The sequence below is a fragment of the Betta splendens genome, chromosome 4 (genome assembly GCF_900634795.4).
Source record: "Betta splendens chromosome 4, fBetSpl5.4, whole genome shotgun sequence".
NCBI lineage: Eukaryota > Metazoa > Chordata > Actinopteri > Anabantiformes > Osphronemidae > Betta > Betta splendens.
In genome coordinates, this window is record NC_040884.2 from 5,760,873 (window position 1) to 5,776,365 (window position 15,493).

Sequence of the window (15,493 nt, forward strand, 5' to 3'; positions counted from 1 at the left end):
AATTTAAAATTAGAATCTTATCCAACGCTCCTTCACTGGATAATGCCTGCAAAGGGCTCGTCCGGGAATTGAACCCGGGACCTCTCGCACCCAAAGCGAGAATCATACCCCTAGACCAACGAGCATTGAAAATAATGAAACTTTCCATTAAACGACCAACGAGCCATGAGATGACGGAAATTTTCCATTTATAAAAAAACAGAACCTATCAGGATAAAACTATACTTTAACATATCTTAAAGTAAAATTTTTTCTGGGGTTTCTTCACTGGATATTGCTTGTAAAGGGCTCATCCGGGATTTGAACGCGAGACCTCTCACACCCTAAGCGAAAATCATACCCCTGGACCAACGAGCCTTGAAAATATGATAGTTTTTCATTAAAAACAAACAGAATCTATCAGGATAAAACCATAATTTAACAAAGCTTACAGAAGGAACTTATCTGGCGTTCCTACACTGAATAATGCCTGTAAAGGGCTCGTCCGGGATTTGAACCCCGGACCTAAATGAGAGTCATACCCCTCGACCAACAAACCTTGAAAATAACACAATTTTCCATTTAACAAAAACAGAACCTATCTAATGTAATGTAATGTCAGTAATGCCTGTAAAAGGCTTGTCCGGGATGTCTAGAACAACGAGCCAAGGTAACATGCTAGTTTATACATAAAACAACAAACAGCACATATAAGGATAAAATCATAATGTAATTTACAGGCATTACACAGTAAGGGAGAGCCTGATAAAGCCTGAATTTGAAGTGATTTTGAATTTTGGTTTTATCCTTATAGGTTCTATTTTATTTATTTGGAACATTAGCATGTTGCTTTGGCTCATTGGTCTAGACATCTCAACGAGCCCTTTACAGATAATAACAGATGAGGAAGCGCTAAATAAAGAACATGCGTCACATTATGATTTTATGATTTTTAATTGGTAATTTAATTGGTAATTGATTTTTATGTTTTTTTTATGTTTTTTAATTTGTAAATTAGTATGAAGACTAATATATAGTATAGACTAGTATATTTTTTCCACAAAAAAATGCACATATCAGTATGAAATCAAAATTTCACTGCTTCTTTATGTTGCGCTTCCTCATTAAGTTGCACTAAGACTTTGCTTTCAGTACATGATCTTTCATTACTGCACATGTTCTCAATTTTCAGGTGTGCCGATGCAAAATACGAGAAAACAATCTTGGAAACAATGCATGAAGATTTTAAGCAGTGGTTACATGTAAGAATGTTAAAATGCTATACATCATTCATGTCCCCTAACTTGACTGCTGTTTTTAAATGATATTATAAGTCGTATATAGGAACATTGTGGATCCCTGATCCTGTTTTTCTCTTGTATTCTGTAGATTCTAGCCATCCAGTGTGAGCGCTATGAAGGCGATAATGTCCTTAGCTGCCAGCAAACTTTGGGTGAACTTACCAATTTCCAGGAGAGGTGGTTCAATATGAGCGATCAGCTGCTGAAAAGACACTTGTCTCCTGACGGCCAACTTCCTGGAGGCTACCAGGTCCTGAGCGAGCTGGAGAGGATGCTACTTGAGCTCTTCAGAGAGCTGGGTGCCCAGGTCAGCGGAGAGAATGGTGAGAGATTTAATGTTTTAAAATGTTTAAGATTTTTAATGGAGCAAACTCCAACAGAACCACTGACACCACAAATTCAAGTGCTGATTCCAGCTACCTTGTTTCAGGAATCCACAAACAAATCATGTCACTGTACAGTCTTATTGAGTCCTGGGTTCCTAAGCTGGATGCAGTGATCAGTCAGCATGAAACAGTGTCTGTCCCTGATTGGCTGAAGCTGGAGAAAGCGCTGAACACCTGCCAGAGTTTAGCAGAAGAAGTCTTTAACATCTCCAGCCTGCAAACAGAGTACGGAAAGGGCAAAACCAACCCAGGCATATAGTAGGACTTCAGTTTGGTGCTTTCATTGGTTATGATTGAGTAAAACTCTGTTGTTTGGGTGCATGTGTGGTCGTTCCAGTAAAGACACTGAGAAGATGTTTGACAAAGTGCAGGAGTTCAGAACCAACCTGTCCAACTTTACTAATGGTGAGAACCAGAGACTCAGTGAAGAAGTGAGTGCCAAGCTCATGTACACTCTCAATGGGTGTTTAAAGTAACAATATTACACATAACTTACAAATATGTATCTACAGAGTTGTCTGATAAAAACTGATGGAAAAGACTAATATAGTAATATTGTTTCAGTGACTTTATGACTTTTGAGCTGCCACTTTCTTTGCCTACCAGGTTGATTTCATTCACATGGCTCAGACCCATTGGATGTTGGATCTGTTACTCCTCATGGTGCCTGATCATGGCGAGGATCAAAACCAAAACCAGCAGGATTCCTGCACTAAAAGCGTGTCTCTAGCAACGTTGGATGAGAATTACAAAATGCTGGTTGAGAAACTGAACTATTGTTCAAAGTACATCAGCAGGTACATACATTCATATATTCATACATACAGGATTTAGAGGATTCACTCATCAAGCAATCTTGTTTTACTCTAGCTCTTATCAGCTGATTCTGGATGAGCAGATTTCTCAAAACCTGCATCAAGATGAGAATGACAATGAAAAGAATGAATGCACCAAGTTGCAGGTAAACAATGACCTGATAAATAAAAGCAGTCAGTCATGAGTAACATCTGGTCCTGCACAGTGGAGAGACTGCAGAAGGACCATGTTAAATTTAAAATAACACTTGTATATACAGTATATACTGTGGTATATATTTTTTGTGGGTCAAATAACACTAAAGTACAAAGATTTGTCAGACGCTTAAACCTGTGTGTGTTTCATCAGATGGAGAGCATGGAATGGGTGGAGACCTGCATGATCCTCCTGTCAGATCTGAAAGCTGGTCCTGATGAGCTGCCCATCAGGCGACCTGTCACTGTTTCCAGGAGTAACATCCCAGTTGATCCAGCGACCAAATTGGAAACTCAAGAAAAAGTTAGTGAAGTCTTGGTAATCAGGTCTGTGTTGACGAGTTATGAAGGACACGTGAAAAGTTAGATCCTAAAAAAATCCCAATGTAAAATATCAGGTCAGACAAGACAGAACTGTACATAAAATCTTTCACATTTACGCTGTTACTTTAATGCAGGGCTCTACTGTTTGGGGAAATAAGATCTGGATCCATAGTTTTCTTGTTGTCCTGCAGGTGGAGCCACTGGTTTGTGAAAAAGCAGTGGTGAAGCTGATTGGCTATGACGGAAACATCACTGAGAGAATCCTGGGAGAGAGTAATGTCCATCTGTGTGGGGTCAGCTAGCATTTGTGTTGTAGAACTGAGCAGAACTAAACATCCCGTGTGTCGCTCTGACTGTCTGCCCGTCTCTTCTTGGCTGTCAGACCCATGAGCTTGTTGTGACTCCAGTAACAGATGAAGCTCAGAAAGCTTTTGGTGAACTGACCACAGTGGGGCAACTGCAGGAGGAGCTATAGTAAGTTAATTACTGTATTTGAAATTTTTGTTGAGTCAGCCGACTGACAGTTTCATTCATCCTTGTGTTTACTAGTGATTCAGAGCTGCGGGTCCAAACCGCTGAGCAGCGAGCCCTGAAATCTGAGGAGGCCCTACAGGCCGCCTTTCAGAAAATTCAGGACCTTGAGAGACAACTCCAGGGTCATCCCAGTCTAGAGCCCCAGAACGTTGGAAGTATGAAAATATAATATAACAATACTGTTAAGGCAACGTGCTGTTTAAGCATAGAGGGGTTCATGTCTGTTCCTGTCTGTTCCTCAGAGACAACAGAAACACCAGCACCTCTCCCACCACCAGTGACTTTATCTGGACCTCAGCCAGCACCTCCAAAGACAGCACCTATGACAACCAGTCTAACAACTGGCACCAGAAAGTTTAAGAAACATTAATCATCTCAGGATTTTACATGTATTATTGTTTGGGACTGTCTAATAAATGTTGGGAAAATGTTACAAGTCTATAAATAATGTTACAGGATTTTATTATTTCGTAATCTATGTATCCCTGACTGTTAAATGTTTTCAGTATCAGAAGGTTGTTCTAATCTTCTGCTGTACACACACAATACAGGAGCTTCATTTAACCTTGATTTGTTTTGTTGACTTGAGCTATAAACAAATATTTTTTACTCCTTTTTCATTACAATACATAGTATTGTACATGAATACATGTTTGAAATTGTGATGAAATAAGCAGTCACTGAGTTTGAGGTGTTTATAACATGCAATCATGTTGTTTAGGCTTAACAATTATTAATATTTTATCTTCTTCCAGTCACATCATAGGAGAGTCTGTCTGTGGCTCCTCCTCCGTCATGTCTTGCTCTTCCTCCACAGGAGGAGGGGGAGGCGGGAGTGATGAGTGGTCGGAGGTCAGACTGAGGAGATCTGGGGAAAATGGAAGGACGAGGGCAGGATGGAGGTGACGGAAGGAGGACCTGAAGCCCTCCCAGGCATCTCTGTCCCCTTCTGCTTCTTTAACCTGCAGGAGAGATGGGCTGCTGGTTAAGTGCTTGGTAGAGGGGGTAAACCTTGGTGGCGTGGGTACTTACTTTGGCTTGCTGGCTCCTCCTGAGCTCGGCCTCTGCAGCCAGATGCTGTTGTAACTCCACAGGAAAACTGAGCTCATCTCTGACAGAAAATCAAAAACACAAGCACAAAGAAGACCAGTCAGCAGGAAATCCACGGTCTGCAATGAATCACATTCTGACCAGTGTCCAAAGAAAAATTAAGTGATTTGTGTTTCCATATGTTTGGCTTTTTGTTTTTTTCTAAAATGATCTTAATTCTCTCATTGATCGACGGTGAGCTGCCAGAGCAGGTCTCAGTATCAGTGAGGGAACATCTGTGGGGGCTGCCAGCCTTACATGTCTGCTCTCTCCACGCGGATGCCCCAGCGGCAGGCGACCGCGTCGACCGCCGACTGTATCTGCTGACCGACCCGCCTCCTGTGCAGCAGGACGTGGCTGAACGCGTGCTGGGCGAGAACGTCCCTGACCGCTGCCTGCACCAGAGTCTGCAGCACTCTGGTGAGACTGGACAAAGCGGTGCTGCACAGAGCCACATTCTCAATCTGGTAATAACACACAGCACTGAGCTCGGGCCTCAGCAGGTCCTTAGTCACAACCTTTGTACACATGTGGAAAGAAGGGAAAAACAACCACAGGTGACATTTTCTCTGCACTGAATGAGTGTGAATGAGTCGTGTGCGCGACGTGTTGAACGTCTTATACCGTGTGAGGGGGAACCTGCAGCATTTTCAGACGGATGTCCACTTTGTAACACACATCGAGGAGTGGGAGGTAGAAAAGGAGGCCTGGAGGGAGAAGAGGGTGAATGAAAGCCTGATCTGTGTATAGGAACAGAACTCTACTGGAAATCTTTAAATAACAAGAACAAGTGCTTCATTCTCCTCTGTTTGCTCACTGAGATACTTCATTTCTTTCATCTGTGCTTTTTCTACTATCAAATGGTGTCTACAGTGCAGACAAATCTACTCCTATGATCTAAAGACTAAGCCTAATAAGCTGCACTCTTTAAATGACAGTGCCAACCTGGGCCTCTGGCTCTTCCGCAAAGGAGGTGACCCATTCTGAAGATCACGGCCCTTTCGTGCTCCCTCACTATCTGTCAAACACAATTACAGCTTTCAGAAAAGACAGTGATGAACATAAACACAAGCAGAGAACCGCTCCCTCGTTCTCGTTCCTCATTTATACAATATATCCTTTTTTAAGTAGATAACTGTAGTGTTTGTTTTGAATGTGGTCTGAATAGTTCCTACTTTAACACAGAACCAGATGGAGAAAGGCAGGAAGAGAAGAACCAAAGCCAGGGTGAAGACCATCAGCATCCACTCAAACACACCCAGGTTCTTGCGCTTCAACCCTGCAAAAATCCACAGTGTTAAGTAAGAGGAAATCCAAGCAAGATACACACATTTCAAAGAAGACTGAAGATTGTTTTCTTAATTATGAGAACAATAATCTGGGAAGAAGTGAGAAAATGGCCCAGTAAAGCCTTTCCACCTTTCATTAGGCCCCGACTCACCATCGTCTTGGTCTGCAGCTTCCAGCAGCCCCAGGTTCTCCTCCTTCACCTCATCGTCTCTCACACTGTCTATATCCACCACTGTGGTTTTCAGCTTCACTTCTGTCTCCTGGTCTGACTTCACCTCTGGCTTTTCCCTCGGCCTCATATCTTTCTTCCTCGTCGGTGCTTCAGGGAGACAGCCCGCCTTGGGTGCCTTTTGCCGGTGACTTCTGGGAGGCCCCTTGGCTCCCCTCTCCCTTTCCATCCTTGGCGTTGTTCTGGATCTCGGCAGATGATCGGGGCTGACACCGGAGGACTTTTCCATGCTCGTGGAGGCTCTGCACTAAGGAGCATACGTAGGAGTTGTCGTCTTTCTGAGCAGAAAAAGAAAGGAAGGATAAATGCTGAAGGATAAAAGTCACTGCTGTGAGTCGCTTCCTCTGTGACTAGAGTCTACTGTGATCATGTGCGGATGGTGAGGAGGGCAAGTATTTGAATGTGGGAGTGAAGCACGGCACCGGGGGAGCCCCGTTACTGTTTGTCAAGCAATTAAAAAAAACACTGCCAAGCAGAAAACACAATTCAGTTAAATCAGGATATAATGGTAAATATTTGTGTACAGGTTCAACTGTCCAAGGATCACTCATTTTTACAACATGCTGTTTCTTTTCTTTCTATGATATCAAACGTTATGTTATAATAGGCAACATTTAAGACAGTGTGTCTGGAGCTCAGGGAGTCAGTGTCTTATCAGTGGGAATGTGCAGAATCAGGGCTCATGATTCCAAACAGCTGATGGCGTTTTTTTTCTGTACTTAGAGAAAAGACCACATGGTTCCTCCCCAGCGCAGCCTTAATTAAACTTAGGTGATGGAGGCTGAGGGTCAAAGGCGAGGTCTGCTGCGTCTGTGACAGGACATTTATTTCCAATTATAATTAAACGGAAATATGACGTTATTCATATGATAAAAAATGCAGTCATTTTGAAAAAAAGATTACTACTACGCACATACTGATACAGAACTTCATAGAACGTGGTTTTCGACAATCACGCGAAGTTCCCCGATGACGCTATTGCACGCTCGCGGGCCTGGTGTCGTTTCTACGCATGCGCCGCTGAGTTCAACGAGAAGCGAGGCAGCCGCTCAGCGTCATGTGGAGGTCAAAAGGAGAATTTGCGAGTAAGCGTAGTTTCACTCCATAAAGCGACTCAACTCTGCCTATAGTCAAGCGAGTGTAATGGAATTATTGACATTTGCGGCTGCTACATGCAGCATAGCGTTAGCTCAGCTGTTAGCTAATTTTGTGCTGCCATGTGCTGGATGAGGCATGTTAACATGCATGCTAACAGTTGGAAGGGAACGATTTTTTTACGTTGTTCACTTTGATCTTAGAAGACTTATTGCGAACACGTGACGTGTTTAGGGTTAAATAGAAAATGGGCCATACTGTAACAAGAGAAGATTTTGAACTTAAATGTTGTATCTGCATGAACATTTTATTTCCACTTCATGCGGACAATACTGTGACAGCTTGTTTTATTTGAATGTGTAGTTCGTTTAATTTAATTTGTGTTCTTGGTGTGTTTTTCTGGGATGTTGGCAGGCAAGATGAGCCAGGAAGACGTTTTAGCTACGCTCAAGAAGGATGTCCGCTCATTGCTCATTTCTTCCAAGATGGGCTTGGACGCCAACCAGCTGAAACAGGACTACTTCAAAATGCTGGGGCATCCCATGCCCCTGAAGCAGCTAGGCTTCAAGAACATCTTTGACATGATGAAGGAGATACCAGATGTAGTATCCATTAACCTCAGGCCGGATGGAAGCCACATCTTAAAGGGTAGAGGCAGTGTTCATTCTCAGTCTTTTCTCTTTCTGTATACGTCCTACATGTAATTCTTCTCATTTTTGTTTGCACCATCTTAGCTGTTGGCAACAAGTCCACTCAAAGCATTGAGAACCTAGTGGCTAAACAGCGAGTGTCAAAGACAGACATCAGACAAAAACTCAGGAGGAGAGGAGATGCTGCTTCCTTCATGCCCCGTTATGGTCATCGGCCTTCCTCCGTTTTACCTCCTAGAAGAGGCTGTGCTCCCCTAATGCTCCCTGCTCAGCTGAGGGCACAGTTACACATTCTGCTGTCCCAGGTACAATTGAATTACTTGGTGTTACCCATTCCCATCCTAATTCAAAATCCATTGCTCTCAAAATTGAAGAGCTCTTTGTTTTTGGTGCTGTCCTCCAGGGCCCTCTTAGGTTGTGTGACCTTGAGGCCTGCTACCTGAGCTGTTTTGGCCACCCACTGCGCGTCCACAACTATGGGTTCTATTCAACTGGAGAGATGCTGGGGGCAGCGGCAGACCTGGTCCTCATCCAACAGTCCAGGCTGGGCTCCATTGTAAAACTGAGAGAACCTATGCTTCACACGACACTGCATAAACCATTAAAATCAAGGTTGAAGGATGAATCTAAAATGAGGCCAGGCTATGTTCAGACACAAGCAGTGTCCCCTGGTATGTTGTTGTAGATGTAGGTATATGTAGAGCACTGATCCAAGTTTTATTTAATTGCATTTACATTTGATGTGATGGTGGTTTAACTTATTCAGATATGCATGAGCAGGTGGTGTTGATGAAACAACTTGCACAGTTTATTGTACATCTTGAACTAAATATAAGAAGTACTGACCAGAGGCTCATGTGTCAGACACTACAAGCAGATGCACACTGTATTAGATGTCAATGTAATGAAACCATTTTGTGATCTCCAGCTAAAGTCGCAGTGAACAAGAGTCCCCTGAACCAGATGTCTGTTGAGCCTACATTAGTCCCTGTCCTCAATGGGTCAGCAGCTGTCGGTGAGAAATCAAATGTTGAGAAGAATCAAGAAGCTCAATTGGAGCTTGGCCAGAAAAGTCAACCTTTCCAGAATCGCATCCTAGAGGTTTGTTCTCATTTAACGCAAGGAAGCGTACATAAATCTAAAATAAAAATGTGATGTTCCCTGGAAGACTTAATTGGTCAAGTAATCAATCTTTAAGTTGGATGTGCATACACAGAAAACAAGTGTCTTTGCTTGGCAATTTAGTCTTTAATCACAGGGCACCTTTTTAATGTGCTATAGCAGATATACTTCAATGTTACTGAACGCATCAATCAAAAACAGGGTAATTTTATCTACAATAATTCTGTCTACCTAAATTTGTCATCAGCTCGAGGAAGAGCTTCGCCTTGGTATTCTCGAAAATGGACTTGCTGGTACCATTAGTCAGGATCTGAAGGACAACATGAGAAAGGTCTGACGCCTTCATGCTGGTTTGAACAGACATTTCTCAAAGTGTGGAAGCAGTAGGAAAATAAGATGAGCAGGTGTCAGTAGGCTGTTAATGTGTAAATACAATCACATACTACAGTAAACGTTAAGTTTGCTTACGTTCATCTTAAATTTTGGTACAGACCATAACAAAGATGGTTACACGTTTTAATAAAACCACTGACATGTTAACAACTCTCTGCAGGTTGTGAGTCAGCATAGCAGCGGGTTGTCTGTGCAAGAGCTGCCTTGTCAATACAAGGTAAAACTGGTCGCCTATGCCCTTTTATTTGTTTATTGACATAATTGAGAATCACGCTTTTGTTCTCTTCCTGTTCAGAAAGTTTTTGGTGAAGACCTGCCTCTTGTACAGAATGGCTTTGTCAGTGTCACTGAACTGGTCGGTGCCATGAGCGATATCTTCCGCCTGAAACCTGTGGAGTATCACAATGGAAGTGACTGGGTAGTCATGGACTTAGAGGACAAAGTCAGTACACAATCAGGTCTGTCTGGTTGACATGGGTCTATGGCAGAGTGGCTAAAGACTAATAGACAGTGCTTTGCTCTATGCCCTAAGTGCCTTTTATCTTCAGAAGTTAATTACCGATGTCCATCTTTTATGGCAGAGCATTCTTGTTGAACAAAATCTTTTTTTCTTCATTTTCTAGACTTAAATCAAACTAGAACTGTTGGTGTGAAGCAGCCATTCATGAGCTACTACTTAAGTTGTGGAGAGTCTCCTTGGGAAAGCAAGCAGGATGGGGAGGATGCTAAAACCACAGCAGACGATGCCACTGAGGGGACTCAGGAAACGGTTAGACAAGTTTACTTATCTTGTCTGTGCGGGATACCGAGCTCTGTCTTGTTTGATGTCACCATGATTTTAACTGCACTTCAGCCTATTGAGCGTAAAGTGTTGAATGTATTCACTCATTTATTGCCATCCCAATGTGCTACAGACTTTCATTTTTGGACATTTGTTGTAGATGTCCAACATGTACGCTACCATTCACGTGCGCCATAGCCATGCCGTGCCCCCGGACGCTCTGCTGAGCCAACGCCTCAAACCGCCAACGTGTAACAGAGCTCGAGAACTGGTGGAAGTAGTGGTGGAGCGGGTGGTGTCGCCGGGACATTTCTACATCCGCTTCAGCAAGAGCAAGGAGGCGCTGGCCATGGAGGACATGATGATAGACATGAGGTGGTTACTGAATCAAACTGTCTTAAAGTCTCCTCTGAAGCAGTGCCAGTGGTTCCTTATACATCTTTCCTCTTGTGTTCTCTAGGCGGTGTTACACCAACCCTGCGGTGTCACAGCACTACCGCCTGCCTGAGCAGTTGGTCCGTCGTGGTCAGGTCTGCTGCGTGTCACCTGAGCAGATATGGTTCTACCGGGTGGTGATTCATAGGATTGTTAGCCTCACTCAGGTTGAGGTTTACTACGTTGATTTTGGCAACATGAACGTGGTGCAGAATGCCGACCTAAAGTTCCTCAAGTAGGACATGTTAAATAATTTAACTGTCAGTTATTACAACTGAGGTGGTCAGTGTATGTTTTGTTTGTCCATCAGGTCGTCTTATTCAGTGCTCCCAGCACAAGCTGTTCCATCATCGCTGGCTGGAATTGTACCCAACACTGTGAGTCCGGAGTCTTGATGATTCATGATGATTCTGCCGTTTAGTGTCATCTTTCCATCCAGTTTTATCAATAGAAGAATGCGTTACTATTTGTCTGATAGGGTAACTGGACTGCTGCAGCCACAGCTTCTTTCAAGAACCTGTGCTCAGACCGCACCCTAGTGGGCGCTCTAGACTTCTACACTGGGGATGTGCTGCAGCTCTATCTGTGTGACACTCATACTCCTGATGACATCTACATCCACACTGTCCTCCTGAGCCAGGGCCATGGAGCACCATGCAGCCCGTCAGCATGTACAGCAGTAAGCCCACATTCATCTCCCTTTTTAATTAGCTTGTGGTGTCTATGCAGTCAGTTTATCAACTTCACAAATGTACCATACTGCACAGTATAATAAATAGCGTCTATATAGAATAATAGAAATAATAGTTGTATTAATAATTTTAATGCAGTTGTGATTTATTCAGTGCTTCATTTGTTTTCTCAGTTGTGTGTCCAGGTCAACCCAGTGAGTCTCTACCTCGGGGAAGGAAAGGTGAAACTGCCTGAGGTTGATGTAACGGCAATTTCTAGACCCAATTCAACAGACAGTCAGTTCACACTGAAGGTACAGACATGGGGCCAGAATGTCATAGTTACCGGCTGCCAGATCCTCACAGTTTCTCTTGTTTTTCACTTGTTCAGTATACGACGATCTAAAAGGTAGAATGATTAAAATCATTTTTATAACTTTTTTTAATTGTGTTAATTGTCTCAGATTGATAAGGAGGAAATGCCCGGCCTAGAATTATATGAGGACATTGAGGATAGCCTCCACTTGAAGGTTATTCACACAATTTGAGTCACTCCATATGTTTAAAAGATTCTAACATAATTTAACATGACTTATTGTTGTGTTCTCTTGCTCAGGAAAACCCATTCAGTGTTCTGATAACAAAGCAGCACACAAGGTACAGTACACTTGGCAAACACACACCCACTCTCTTGTAGTTTTTTGTGGTTTGATAGTATAAACAGATGGCACCAAATATGAAATAAAAAATGGGTACTCTAGGGTTAATAACGAAATGGGGAGAATCGAGACATTTTCAACCAATAAAGAATTTGCAAAAAAAACCCTAGACCAATGGGATTTTGCTGGGTTGAAAGCTGTGCATGCTTTGGACAACATCTGCTTTGACTTAAAATAATTATATATATATATATATATATATATATATATATATATATATATATATATATATATATATATATATATATATATATATATATATATAATATTTGCAGCATCTTGACCCTGAAAACTTTATAATGGTGCTTGAATTTGTGCCAACATTTTCTAAGGCAATAAACCAGATGTTTTCAGTTCTTTTAATCCTTTTATATCCTTTACCGTACATAAAAGAGCTGCCCGGCACACACTTCTATAGGAATTGTACAGTGGCGTTCATTAACCCTTACACATGTGCATCTACATGCTCATTCTTCCACACAGACACGTGCACAGAAAAGCCTTCAATGAAATTAGGGTTTGTCCATGGATGAAGAGAAGAGGTATTGATTTCCACCCTGCTGCTTACTTTGGTGGATATACCTGCACTGAGAGCCTGACACGGATTCAATTAGATCTGTTACCAGAGCTATTTGACCCAACGAGCTGCTTTCATTGCATTTGTCCTGGTATCGATATCGGCGCTTCCATCGTGCTTTCAGTAGCAGAGTGTAAATGAACAAGGCAAAGCTGAGTCGAAGCAGTTTTATCAATAGATTCACACAAATAATTATACATAATTGAAACTAGGATGAGTGCAAAACAGATAAGCCTGAACCCCAATGAGCCTTGTGTGTGTTCTGATGTTAGACTACATGCAAACAGCACCGTATGTTAAAGTTCTTTCATATGACACTAATGTTTTATTGGTGTTTTGTTTCCTTTAGAGACCTGACATTGTAGGAATTTGACCAATGATCTACACTAAGGTTTGAAAATCCAATGCAGACACTTCTCACTTGTCTAGTCCATTTGACTCAGCAGACGTTACTACCAATACTACAGTGCTTGTTGAGCTGCTTTGTTTTTTTCCATTCTCTAGGTCTTTCCGTTTGTCTGGTCCACAAACATATACTCTTTGTTTTGCCTTGGACCACACTATGGAGGCTGGGCCCTCCTACAGTCTCCACGAGAACTCTACCACAAGGAATGAAGGCTTATTCCTGAATAACTGCACATTTTAAAGTACGTTGACAGTCTTTGAGAACCTGGCAGGATTTTTGTGCCAATAAGGACCTGAGTTATCCACTGGCCTTGGGAACTTTCATTTAAAATTTTATGTAATTTTAACCTGGTCTGTGTTAGATAAATAGTATGTTAAGCTCTTGTTATTGTAGGTCTTTGACTGACACATTAATGTGAATAAGCTTGTTAAAATTGTCTTTATTTAAAAGAGTCTTGTTTTGTGGGTTTTATGATTTTCTTTATTGTCTTTTCCTTCAATCTACAAGATGTTAAAGTGTATCATAATTGTTAATAATATATTTTTTTGCACATTGTAGTATAATTGCTGTTAAGGGCAAGGCAGTGTTATAAATCAAAATGTCATTTTATTTTGAAAATAAAAGGCATTAAGTTCTTTCCGATATGAGTTATTTTGATGCTATTAGGTAGGAACGTCATCAAAACAATATTGAAAACTTGAATATAGTGGAATGTCGGCAGAACAACATGCTTCCATACGTTCAGTCTTCAAACCCTCAAGTTTCTGGCCCAGGTTTTGGTTTTCATCGTCCTGGCACAGAGTTTTAATGATGGTCATCACCTGCAGGTTGTGGCTCCAACACTGGAAAAAAATGAGCAAATTGGCCTGAGTCAACAAGCTATTGGGTACTTTTTCAGAACAGTGATGTGTCATTGGTTTATTTGGTGTTTTGTCATATTTTATTCTATAAATGGGGAGAAATAAGCAGGGGCTGAACATTTATCACAGAACTGAAACTGTAGCACTCAGACTAAAGCGTGGCTCCGATTTCGAAAGGTTAAAGCAAAATGAGTTCTCATTAGGCTGCATCCTGCTGGGCGTCCTGACCTTTACTGTCTCAGCAAATTAGCTTTTTAAAAGGCTCCTAATGAGGATCGCTCCTCTCCCTGCACTACAGCTAAGCAACAATTACCAGTAATTTACAGTACATGCTACAGACACCTTTTTCACATGGATGTAAATTGTAAACCTTTTGTAAATTGATGCAAACATTGGTAATTTACACTTCTAACAAATTACATTATTTAGAGGATCCTCATTGCACAATGCTGTGACAAACAGGAAAAAAGTACGTTGTCCTCCATGCACATGATCCAGACGTTTGGTGTGTGTCGGTGCGGCAGACTGAGGCTTGGTAAAGCAAACACACCGTTAACCTTATTAAGCAGCGTAATGTGGTTGCAGCCGGATTAGAGGCCAATGGCAGCACAGCATCTGTGCTGAACGAAGCATGACGATCTGATGGCTCCCATTTACAGACAGGAACCTTTTGCTTCGCAGGCTGGTTTCTAACCAGCACATGACAAGTCTGTTCAGTCAATTGTGCATTCGTCAGCACCTTTCTACTATTTCAGTTGGGAGCAGCTAGGCCTCGCTAGCTTAAACTGAGAAATGTATAAACATGCATTATAATAGGTAATTTTTCTATAACATTTAGTAAATGTACAACAATCTGACTAGTTCTAGGATAAAAAATGTACTTCTAGTGTACCAAAACAACGGGAAAAGAAACGTCTCGTAATGAGTGTGTAGCAGTTTGTGGAGGTTGATGTGTGAGCAGTTGTGCCTGTGAATCTATACACTCTGTGTAAATGAGGCTGCATTAAGTGACACTCATCCGCTGAGAGATAATTAATGGGAAAGAGGCGCCTGCAGTTTTGTCCCCGAGTCCAAATCCTTATCTGCTGTATTAATTTGTGGACAATTGCTGCTGCTATTCCCTCGGGCCTTTAGTTCTGTGGTTCACACTTGGCTCCTTTATGAGACCAGCTTAGCAGCTTAAACAAGGACGTGTAACCAACCAGTGGACGTGACATTTCAGTGGATGTAGAAGCCTCATTTTCTATTACTATTTTGACCCCTGAACTCCCAGCCGAGTCTCCTGTCAGTCTAAAGTGTGAGAACGTCTACCTCGGAACCGTCGGAGGCCTTGAGGAAACACCAGGGAGCCGAACAGCGCAGACCGTCCGCCCTGCCCTTGATGTCCGCCTGTGTGATTGCACACTCTTGTTACAAGTTGTGCCCCTGTTGTGTGAGTCGACTGTTTGGCCGCTCGCTCCGGTTTTCAGGAGGATCCATCAGGGAGACGCAGCCTCTTATGAGCTCATTTGAAGCGTGCGTGATGTAAGACTGCAGACCAGAGCCGAGCGGTAGGATTAGATCGCTGAAGTCTTGTTTTAGGACATAAAATAGGAGCTTCCCTCACTGAGGCCTACGCCAGTTATTGTAATATCAAAATCAA

At 42.3% G+C, this 15,493-nt stretch overlaps 3 protein-coding genes and 1 non-coding gene across 7 annotated transcripts in view; 2 read left to right on the plus strand and 2 right to left on the minus strand.

Moving 5' to 3' along the window:
- Nucleotides 1-3,982, plus strand: part of axdnd1 (axonemal dynein light chain domain containing 1) — a 25,831-nt gene extending 21,849 nt beyond the window's left edge. The window contains exons 14-24 of the mRNA XM_029146987.3: nt 1,172-1,241; nt 1,369-1,603; nt 1,711-1,891; nt 2,004-2,097; nt 2,273-2,463; nt 2,537-2,627; nt 2,831-2,980; nt 3,192-3,293; nt 3,383-3,474; nt 3,550-3,689; nt 3,777-3,982. Of these exons, the coding sequence (XP_029002820.1) occupies nt 1,172-1,241; nt 1,369-1,603; nt 1,711-1,891; nt 2,004-2,097; nt 2,273-2,463; nt 2,537-2,627; nt 2,831-2,980; nt 3,192-3,293; nt 3,383-3,474; nt 3,550-3,689; nt 3,777-3,904 (1,474 nt within the window). The 3' untranslated portion in view covers nt 3,905-3,982. The remainder of the gene's footprint in view (nt 1-1,171; nt 1,242-1,368; nt 1,604-1,710; nt 1,892-2,003; nt 2,098-2,272; nt 2,464-2,536; nt 2,628-2,830; nt 2,981-3,191; nt 3,294-3,382; nt 3,475-3,549; nt 3,690-3,776) is intronic.
- Nucleotides 54-125, minus strand: trnap-ugg (transfer RNA proline (anticodon UGG)). Its single transcript has one exon. It is a non-coding gene; the product is annotated as a tRNA-Pro (tRNA).
- Nucleotides 3,983-4,129: 147 nt separating the features above from the next.
- On the plus strand, nt 4,130-13,627 carry tdrd5 (tudor domain containing 5). Of its 4 annotated transcripts, none has more exons than XM_029146989.3 (18): nt 4,130-5,043; nt 7,652-7,885; nt 7,972-8,192; nt 8,291-8,558; nt 8,816-8,988; nt 9,257-9,340; nt 9,563-9,619; nt 9,698-9,860; nt 10,026-10,171; nt 10,344-10,558; nt 10,644-10,853; nt 10,929-10,995; nt 11,097-11,297; nt 11,484-11,603; nt 11,754-11,819; nt 11,906-11,946; nt 12,935-12,976; nt 13,090-13,627. In XM_029146989.3, exons 1-17 carry the CDS (start codon nt 4,764-4,766, stop codon nt 12,948-12,950), a joined length of 2,562 nt encoding a protein of 853 aa, XP_029002822.1. In that variant the 5' UTR covers nt 4,130-4,763; the 3' UTR covers nt 12,951-12,976; nt 13,090-13,627. The 4 variants fall into 4 exon arrangements, with proteins under 4 accessions (XP_029002822.1, XP_029002826.1, XP_029002824.1 ...); XM_029146993.2 differs by having other exon boundaries at nt 4,685-5,090; XM_029146991.3 differs by lacking the exon at nt 4,130-5,043 and adding an exon at nt 6,344-6,472.
- Nucleotides 5,223-6,371, minus strand: nphs2 (NPHS2 stomatin family member, podocin). The gene is made up of 4 exons (XM_029146995.3): nt 6,065-6,371; nt 5,799-5,902; nt 5,569-5,641; nt 5,223-5,330 (listed from the first exon to the last, which is right to left on the minus strand). The coding sequence occupies exons 1-4, from the start codon at nt 6,369-6,371 to the stop codon at nt 5,242-5,244; spliced, it is 573 nt and encodes a 190-aa protein (XP_029002828.2). The 3' UTR covers nt 5,223-5,241.
- Nucleotides 13,628-15,493: the final 1,866 nt, after the last annotated feature.

What these genes read in the sequence shown, in the direction of transcription:
- tdrd5 (XM_029146989.3), top strand. Translation starts at nt 4,764, where the DNA reads ATGTTTGGCTTTTTGTTTTTTTCTAAAATGATCTTAATTCTCTCATTG. An exon ending in TCCAGAATCGCATCCTAGAG is followed by an intron (nt 8,989 to 9,256) that starts GTTTGTTCTCAT and finishes ATTTGTCATCAG; the next exon opens with CTCGAGGAAGAGCTTCGCCT. An exon ending in ACAGTCAGTTCACACTGAAG is followed by an intron (nt 11,604 to 11,753) that starts GTACAGACATGG and finishes TAATTGTCTCAG; the next exon opens with ATTGATAAGGAGGAAATGCC.
- nphs2 (XM_029146995.3), bottom strand. Translation starts at nt 6,371, where the DNA reads ATGGAAAAGTCCTCCGGTGTCAGCCCCGATCATCTGCCGAGATCCAGA. An exon ending in AGCTGCAGACCAAGACGATG is followed by an intron (nt 5,903 to 6,064) that starts GTGAGTCGGGGC and finishes GGATTTTTGCAG; the next exon opens with GGTTGAAGCGCAAGAACCTG. An exon ending in CGGAAGAGCCAGAGGCCCAG is followed by an intron (nt 5,331 to 5,568) that starts GTTGGCACTGTC and finishes TTCTCCCTCCAG; the next exon opens with GCCTCCTTTTCTACCTCCCA.